Here is a 9068-nt window from a genome sequence, read left to right as displayed (position 1 = left end):
ATGAACCATTTAATTCATCCCAGTTTAATGTTCTAAGAATGCAATGGGAGAATTGGTTGGGCCAACCCAAATAAAATTCTGATTTCTAAATTCACCAGTAATTATTGGATATTAATAGTTTCCCTTTTCTACAGAAGAAAGGAAAAGAAGGATAGATTCCTTCCTGGTCACACTCAATGCAGGTGGTGAGGTCAACGAGGACTTAATGGACATAATATACTCGCAACTATTTAATAATGGATGCTGCCGGATCTGTGACAGATCCTTTTGAAGGCATAATGTGAAGCTCTAGTCCAATGACAAGTAGTAGTTGTGATGGGTAATACCTTAGTAACTGCCTAAATGCACATTTTTATGAGGCACGTTATTGCTCTTCTCAGGCAAATAAAAAGCAGGCTAATGAGATGTTCCTATGGGATTTGATAGAAACATTAGAAAGGAAAACATCCTGCCTACGATGACACCCCCTAGAGGAAAGGCTATATAAACACTTCAAAGAAGAAAACGCCAAGAGGTGTAGAATTTAGACTCAGTCTTCAGTAGCTGAGCTTTCTATCCCATCTCGGGGACCACAGACTTTAAGAGAAACCAAAGCTGGGTACACACCATGGATACCAAGAACTGTGCAACAACGATGTCTTCATCCACACCACGGAAAAGCTGTCCTGGGATTACAAATTCTGAGATGCTCTCTTCCAACTCCAGCTGCCAGCCTGGTGCTCTCAAAACCAACAGCTGCCAACCCACTGGCCATGTTGGCAGAGCTCTCCCCTGTCAAGGATGCCAATCCACTCCTTGCCTCTGTCTCACCCCTGTCTGCTTAGTAAGAAACTTCATTACCTGTCTTTCTCTGGATGATTGTGGCTGGTGTGGTGAAGGGATCAACAGCAATGAGAAAGAGAGCCTGCAAATCTTGAACAGCCGTCTTGCTAACTACCTGGGTAAAGTCCGGATGCTGGAACAAGAGAATGCAGAACTGGAGCGTAAAATTCAGGAAGAGAGCAACAAAATGCTCCCTGCTATATGCCCTAATTACCGGGCCTACTACACAACTATTGAGGAGCTACAACAGAAGGTAAGAGTCTTAGAAATCTGTAGAATCAAGTTGTGAATTGGCACTCTCTGGGCAACTGCTGTTCTCTAACTTTTAACATGTTTAAGTTACTAGTTTGCTTTGAAAGATATTTGGTAGAATGAGGTAGCTCTTGAAGGAAATTGTCATCTTCAGCTAGTGTTTGGTCTTTATACTATTTTCATTTTTCAGAGTTATTTTCTGTCATTATAGTTAGAGAAGTCAGGACCAAATTGTGTTCATAACCTGTTGCTGTCATTTTCTTTAACAAAAATAAGAAAACAGGGATCTGATAAAAATAATTTTAATAAGCTCCTGCAAGTTTTAGTTTTTGTCCATTTTCAATCATCTATTTTCCCTTTGGATACTCATTTTATAATTTCCAAATGGGTTGAATCATTTCTTCTGACATCAAACTTAAGTTCCTATTCAGAGTGATATGGTGCTGATATAGAAGCTGCATTTACTCACTTTTATTTACTGAGTACCAGCAACAGTGCACCAAACGTTATTCTAAACTCTTGGAAAAATATTAATAAACTAGGGAGTCTCTATTCTCATGGCATTTGTATTCTAGAGTATTGTGGCATGTTATTACAAATTTAGGGTGGATCTTTATTTTAACAGTAAACAATGACTTCTATTGTGATTTTTGTGAAATTTCAAAAAACAAAAACTCCAGATTCTGACAATTTCCAAGTTTCTGAAGCATAGCAATGAGAAACCAGGTTAGCGTTCCCCTGTTAATTGAAACACACACAAGTCTATTGATTTTTAAAGAAAGATATCTTGGTGTTTGTTTTATTTTTTTGTACAATTTCTTCATTCTAGATCTTGTGTACCAAGGCTGAGAATTCCAGACTGGTTTCACAAATTGACAATTCCAAACTGACTGCGGATGACTTGAGAGCCAAGTAAGACCACTCAAGGCTGTCATTCATGAAAGAATTCACTCTGCCTCCAAGGATACACAACTCAACCTATTCTCCCCACATCTACTAATCTCCTCTCTATCATATGCTCTAGCCCAGTCTATTGACTATATTCTGCATAGTCAATAAGTGATTCTGGTTTATAACTACTAAAAAGCAAACCTTATATATAATTTCTAACATATGAACCCGTCTGATTACCTGCACAAGGGTTTAGCCAACTAAATAGAGCTGATATATTGTTACTCCATTTAATGTGATAAAATTGTGGTTTCATGGGTTTCACATACTTTTCTAAAGATATATAAGTCGTACAAGATAGGGTCAAAGCTTGGACCCAAGTTTTCTAGGTCCTAGTTCAATTTAACATCCAAGCATTTGGTCTAGAAACAGAGGAAGAAATTATCCTTTTCATCTCAAAAACAAAAATGTAGGAGCTGGAGAGATAGTGCGACAGTTAAGGTGCTTGTCCTAACTGGTGGATGACCCGGGTTCAATTCTCAGCACCCTGTATGGTTCTTAAAGCCCCACAAAGGATAATCCCTAAATGGAGCCTGGAATAAGCTCTGAACACCACCAGGTGTAGCTTCACCCTTCCATCCCCCCAAAAAAAGCAGCAGCATTCTAACAAACGAGTTTAGAGGTAATATTTAAATAATGATATTTATAACATGGTTGTACCTCTGAAAAGAACAAAGTTCCATACTGAAACACAGTAAAGGAGGGAAAAACGAAAGGGAGCTTTAGTTGACTTGATTCACACAGTCTACCTTTTGCTGTATTTCTTGTCATATTGATTTTTAAAGATACCAAGCTGAGCTGTCCCAACGCCAGCTGGCAGAGGCAGATGCCAACAGCTTAAAGCAAATCCTGGATATTCTCACCCTGGGAAAGGCTGACCTCGAGACACGAGTCCAGTCCCTGAAGGAGGAGCTCCTCTGCCTCAAGACCAACCATGAAAAGGTTAGAAAAAAGATTAAGAGAGTCACTATGAGCGAAGTCTCTAGAAAACTTCTAAGTTCCTCTGTACTAACCTTTACAAAGAAGGTCCCCACTTGGCAGTACAGTTTGAGTTTGTTTGTTTGTTAGCCCTGATAATACCTATGTCTATTCCCAAGGTTTCACTGACTCTAATACAGTATTTGAAGTCCTTATTATCATCAACACATTTTCTAGCAGAGGAAGTAGCCCGATTTTTCTGTCCTTACAAGTTTCTCATATTTTTTGTAGGCATCCCTACACAGATTTCTTCACTGTGTCTATAAGCCAATATTGTTGACATCATAGAGACTAAGGTGACCCATGATAAATTTGTCTCTGAAGCTTCCCTCATTACCAACACTGGAGTGATACACATTCCTTAAAATCCTGAACCTGCTACTGGATTTCATCTCATTTTGGACATATTTGAATACATTAGTCAGATCTGAAACAGCATGAAATCATTTTAGAGTGACTCAATAGTATATCATGCATTTCCTTGTTGGGGGCTTTATTTCAAAAGCAATTAGAATATCTCAGCTAGATTAAAACAAGAACACCATCTGTATTTTTTTTCTTTATCACCAAGTGACTTATAATTTTTTCCCTTCCATAGGAAATCGCTTCCTTACAGAGTCAGCTGGGACACAGACTCAACATTGAAGTGACCGCTGCTCCTTCTGTTGACCTAAACCGTGTTCTCCAAGAAATGAGATGTCAGTATGAGTCTATCATGGAAACAAATCGTAAAGATGTGGAACAATGGTTCAACATGCAGGTGGGAAGAAAAGACACAACCAATCACTGGCATTGTGTTTCAGGGACTCTTAAATCAGTCACATGTTCCAGCATAACAGCTATGGACCTTGACTATGTTTCAGATGGAGGCGCTGAAGCTGCAGATAGACACAAACTCTCAAGAGCAGCAGAGCTGCCAAAAGGAGATCATGGAGCTGAGACGCACCAAGAACACTCTGGAGGTTGAATTGCAGGCCCAGCACCAAATGGTACTTAACAAGCACCTCTCACCTGGTAAAGCCAGGATGGCATTAGGCCTGAAACCATTGTGTTGCAATGTTTCCTAAATTGGGTCCCTCAAAACAAAAGTTCCTCTATTTGCTAAAGTAGAGATAAAAAAATAAAAAAGGAATTGTGGGGCCAGAGAAATAGTACAGTGGGTAGGGCATTTGCTTTGCACTCAGCCAGGCATCAATCCCAAGCATCCCATATGAGCCCAAGCACTGCCAGGAGTCATTCCTAAGTGCGGAGCCAGCAGTAACCCCTGAGCATCACTGGGTGTAGCCCCAAAAAGCAAAAAAATTAAAATTAAAATGTGATCCAATAAGAAGTCTGTTTAAATAATAGGCCTTCCTGCGGCTCTTTTAATGAGATGAGCTATACCATGAATTCCAAGAATGGAATATGTGGTGCATTCCAAAGCTTATTTGGCTGTGAATCCCTTTTTTAAAGAGCATCTGATAGCAGCAATGTTCCATGGATTGCCCCTTGGGAAACTCTGAGAGCCTTTTATTATGTGCAAAGTATTTTTACAAACTAAATAGTACATATTTCTAACATATTATAAGGAATAAGGCATAATTATTAAGTCAATTTCAGATGACTCTCAGAAATCAGGTGACTTTCTCAAGCCAAATCCAATGAGGAATTTCATCTCATCTAGGTCCTGAGACTTCAAACAACTGTCAAAAATCACACACACACACACACACACACAAGCAGGAATTTAGGTTCCTAAGTCTTTTCCATCTCATTGTACTGCCTCTCTAAAATAGGAAATTATTTAAATACTCTAATCTAAATAATGTGATCTCTCTTGCTGCAAGATATTCTTGGTAGCTTGCCAGGCTTTCCGAGAGGGGTGGAGGAATCGAACCCGGATCAGTCGCGTACAAGGCAAACACCCTATCACTCCAGCAGGGAAGGTGTTCGCCTTGCACACGACAGACCCAGGTTCAATTCCTCGGAGAGCCCAGCAAGCTACCGAGAGTATCTCGTCCACACAGCAGAGCCTGGCAAGCTACCTGGCATATTCGATATGCCAGAAACAGTAACAAGAAGTCTCACATAGAAATGTTACTGATACCCGCTCGAGCAAATCGATGAGCAATGGGATGACAATGACAGTGACAGTGAATCTAAATAATATTAGAAAGATATTGTCCCCAAACTGGTTTTGCCCCAGGTGGGCATGTGACTGATTAATTTAACCTCTTGAATCTCATTTTCTCTCCAACAAAATACTGGGAAAATTATAAAACTTCATAATTTTTATGAAAATTAGCCATAGTCATAAACTTACAAAATGGTAGATTAGGAAAAACTTTAATCACTGGAGTTCAAGTTTCATATCATACCTCTAAAGAAATTAATTTGGGAATTGTTGATGTCTGAGCATTATTACTCTTTTCCAACTTAAGATATAACTTAAGGATGAAGAGTCATGCTAATGAGTTTTTAATGTCTGGATTTGAATACTTGGGAATTATTTTTCTCTCATAGGCAAGAAAGTGTAGTAGGGGATTATCAGATTAAGAAAGAGGAGAAGAAGTGAACATTTAAAGAGAGGTAAAAAATAAAGAGGATAAAAAGAAGCATGCTTTAGCATAGTTGTTGATATTATTTTCAGATTTATTTGGTGAGGAGGTAATAAGAGGGATTGAAGACTCATTAGTACATGTCACAAGGAATCCATTGTTCAAAATGATTCAGTTAAACAGTGAACTGAGTCTAAAGGGATAATGAGGAGCTGGAGTAATAGCACAGTGGGTAGGGCATTTGCTTTGCATGTGGCCAACCCGGGTTCAGTTCCCAGTATCCCATATGGTCCCCTGAGCACCGCAGGGGTGGTTCCTGAGTGCAGAGCAAGGAGTGACCCCTGTGCACTGCCGGGTGTGACCCAAAAAGCAAATAAATAAATAAATGGATAATTATTATAGATTCTACTTTCCTCCCCCACGGTAGAGAGATTCCCAGGAATGCATCCTGACTGAGACAGAGGCCCACTACACAGGCCTGCTGGCCCAGTTCCAGTGCCTTATTGACAACTTGGAGGCTCAGTTGGCAGAGATCCGGTGTTCCCTGGAAAGAGAGAACCAAGAGTATGAGATTCTGCTGGATGTCAAGTCACGGCTGGAGTGTGAGATTGCCACATACCGCAGCCTTCTGGAGAACTCGGATGGCAAGTATGTAAAATTGAAAGCTTCCATGAGAAAGAAGTTCGCACACACGTATGTATTGCTATGGCAAAGGTCACACGGAGTTTGATCTCTCTGGTGATGGTGAATTAGATGAAAAGGTCTCTACACTTTTTCAAGCTGTGTGAAGACCACCCAGACCAGCTTAGAGGGATTAGCTAAACTGAACTATTCTGAAGCGCCAACGGGAAGTCAATACCTGAGAGTTTCTTTAGTGTCTTAGAGTTTTAAACGTTACTGTCACTGGATCACTGTCATCCCGATGTTCATCGATTTACTCAAGTGGGCACCAGTAACATCTCTATTACACTCAGCCCTGAGATTTTAGCAGCCTCTCCTTACTTGTTTTTCCCAACTATTGGAGGCGCTTTCAGGGTCAGGGGAATGAGACCTATCGTTACTGTTTTTGGCATATCGAATACACCATGGGTAGCTTGCCAGGCTCTGCCGTGAGGGCAGGATACTCTCGGTAGCTTGCCAGGCTCTCCGAGAGGTATGTATATATATTTTACTGTATTTGAGATATGAATACACCATGGGGAGTTTGCAAGGCTCTCCTGTGCAGGCAATAGACTCTTGGTAGCTTGTCAGGTTCTCCAAGAGGGAGAACAAGGCTATTAGATGTCTTCTGGGGACTTGGTCTTATAGTCTGTGGCTGTTAGCTGTTGGTGGGATTACATGGGGCCAGGGGCAGTTTGTGGGTGTGGCTGCCAAGCTACTGGAAAATGGGGGATCTGGGTGGAGAAGGCACAGTCCCAATCTGAGCAGGCTTGTAGTCCCGGGTCCCGCACACCTTGGTTCCTCTGCTGGTCCCTTCATGAGTGAAGCTCGTCCAAAAGGTTACTAGAGGGAAAAATGGTATTCCCCAATAATGACTATTCCTGATGACTTACAAATCAACACCTCCTCATGACTTCGTGGGAAGTCCATTGAATTTGGATTTTTTGTGAGATAAAATGGCAAATTCTGCTTCCTTTGGAGAAACTCTCTACTCGGGATGAAACTCCTAGACCTGCCCCAGCCACTTGCTCCTTACTGTGCACATTTGTTTCTGTCTTTCTTATCAAAATTGCATGTTTAAAAAGATAATATGGCAAGCAGCCCACCAGGGACAGAAGCAATCAAACTAACACCCAAACTTAGCTATAATTGCTATATAGATCTGGCTTCTACAAAATATCCTGTTCACATTTTTTGAATGTGAAACCCTGTTCACATCTTTTTTGTAAAACTTTATGAACCAGTATATCTTGAGTCTTCCAAGAAAAATAATTAACTTCAGTCCTTTAAGGAGTTTTAGGCACATTGGAACTTCCAGATTTAAAAAAAAAAAGGAAATAAAAAAAACTGAGGACTCCTCTTCATTTAAATCATAAGTAGAATTGTGACTGACTCTCTAATAAGCAAAGTATCTCATTATCCTCCTTTCCTCAAATATTAATTTTAATCCCCTAAACTGGTTCCCATCACGATTGATCCTGTGAGTATAATTCTCACTGTATCATCCTAGGATGAAGAACTAAAGCTTCAGAGGGTTAACAGACCGAAGTGGCCAGCCATTTATCTGATCAATGACAATAGGGTTCCTCCCAGTCTTTGACTCCTGGCATGGTACTCCTCCATAACGCTATGGTCTTGACTATAATGGCAGTTTACATAATCTAATATTGCTACGCCTAACCTGCTGCTTTCCCATTACTCTGTTCTGATTCATTTTCTTCCATAATGTACATGAGTAAGCATTTGTCTAAGTACTTGTCTGGAGGGATACCTGTTGAAAAGATCACTACCATCATTTTTTTCCCCAAAGGTATGTTCCCTTCCCTCTATGACTGGTAAAATTATGTTGTTGTTTGCTGTTGCTGTTACTGTTGTTTCCTAGGCTCCCCTGTAATCCGTGTGCCACCAAATGCGAGCCTCCCACTTGCATGCACAGTAAGGCCAGAGTCATGGAGTGCACAGCCCCTGTTAATACATCAGTTCCAGCCCCCCGTGGTATGTGCGAGCCCTCCTGTGCCTATGGAGCCCTGTCCCGGTTACTGGTTAAAATCTGCACCATCACTGAGGAGATCCAGGATGGAATAGTCATCTCTTCTCACGAGCATGTGCAGCCGTGCTACATCATTCGATCTGCCAAAGTCTAACATCCCAAGGTGATGACCCTCATGCATGAAAGAGGCCAATACTTGTTCCTGCAGAAAGGTTTAAGAACTCCCCAGTCCCTTAAGGTACTTAGTTTCTTACTAATACAGTGGGTCTCCGTGGCTAGATAGAAAATCTTTCATTCTGCTCCTCCCCTAAGTTACTGATGTCAACATAATAACAAATGATATTTCTCTGGAAGCGTATTGCATGTTTATCAAAGGGACAGGCGGTGACTTCTAAGTGCCCAGGAAGGTGACCTACATTAAATGACAGATGATGGGCAGGTTTCTCTTCTGTTTACTCAGATCTTGTTTACTTACATTCCTCGTTGGAGCCAGTCAGACAAGTTCTAGGATTGTTTTTGGCTGTGGAACATAAAAGTGAAAAATCTAAAACCTTCCAAGCTCCTTCTTGGAGTATAGAAAAAAATTCTATCAGGGAGCAGCATGGACAAAGGAAATATCTTTCTGATTTAGTTTCTGGAATGGATAGTCACAAGTATAAGTCCTGTTGTCTGAGTTATTTTATTCACACTCACCTACTTCACCTTCCCCAAGATATTTTTAAGGATGCTCACACTATATTCCAAAGTTTGATGAAGCGTTTGGGCTCTCCAAATATTTTCATGTAATAATTGTGGGGAGTTAATTCAGAGCATTTTAAGAAATTTTATTTATTTTTATTTAAATGTGCGATATTTCTCTTTCTGATCTCCAGGGACTG

General features: G+C 40.6%; 1 protein-coding gene across 1 annotated transcript; it reads left to right on the top strand.

The window, feature by feature from the left end:
* Positions 1-607: 607 nt before the first annotated feature.
* KRT39 (keratin 39) lies at positions 608-8344 on the top strand. The gene is made up of 7 exons (XM_004608761.2): positions 608-1075; positions 1904-1986; positions 2811-2967; positions 3602-3763; positions 3867-3992; positions 5968-6188; positions 8083-8344. Exons 1-7 carry the CDS (start codon positions 608-610, stop codon positions 8342-8344), a joined length of 1479 nt encoding a protein of 492 aa, XP_004608818.1.
* The last annotated feature ends 724 nt before the right edge of the window (positions 8345-9068 follow it).

This window comes from Sorex araneus, chromosome 3 (assembly GCF_027595985.1).
Source record: "Sorex araneus isolate mSorAra2 chromosome 3, mSorAra2.pri, whole genome shotgun sequence".
Classification (NCBI taxonomy): Eukaryota; Metazoa; Chordata; class Mammalia; order Eulipotyphla; family Soricidae; genus Sorex; species Sorex araneus.
This window is presented reverse-complemented; position numbering and strand designations above follow the sequence as displayed.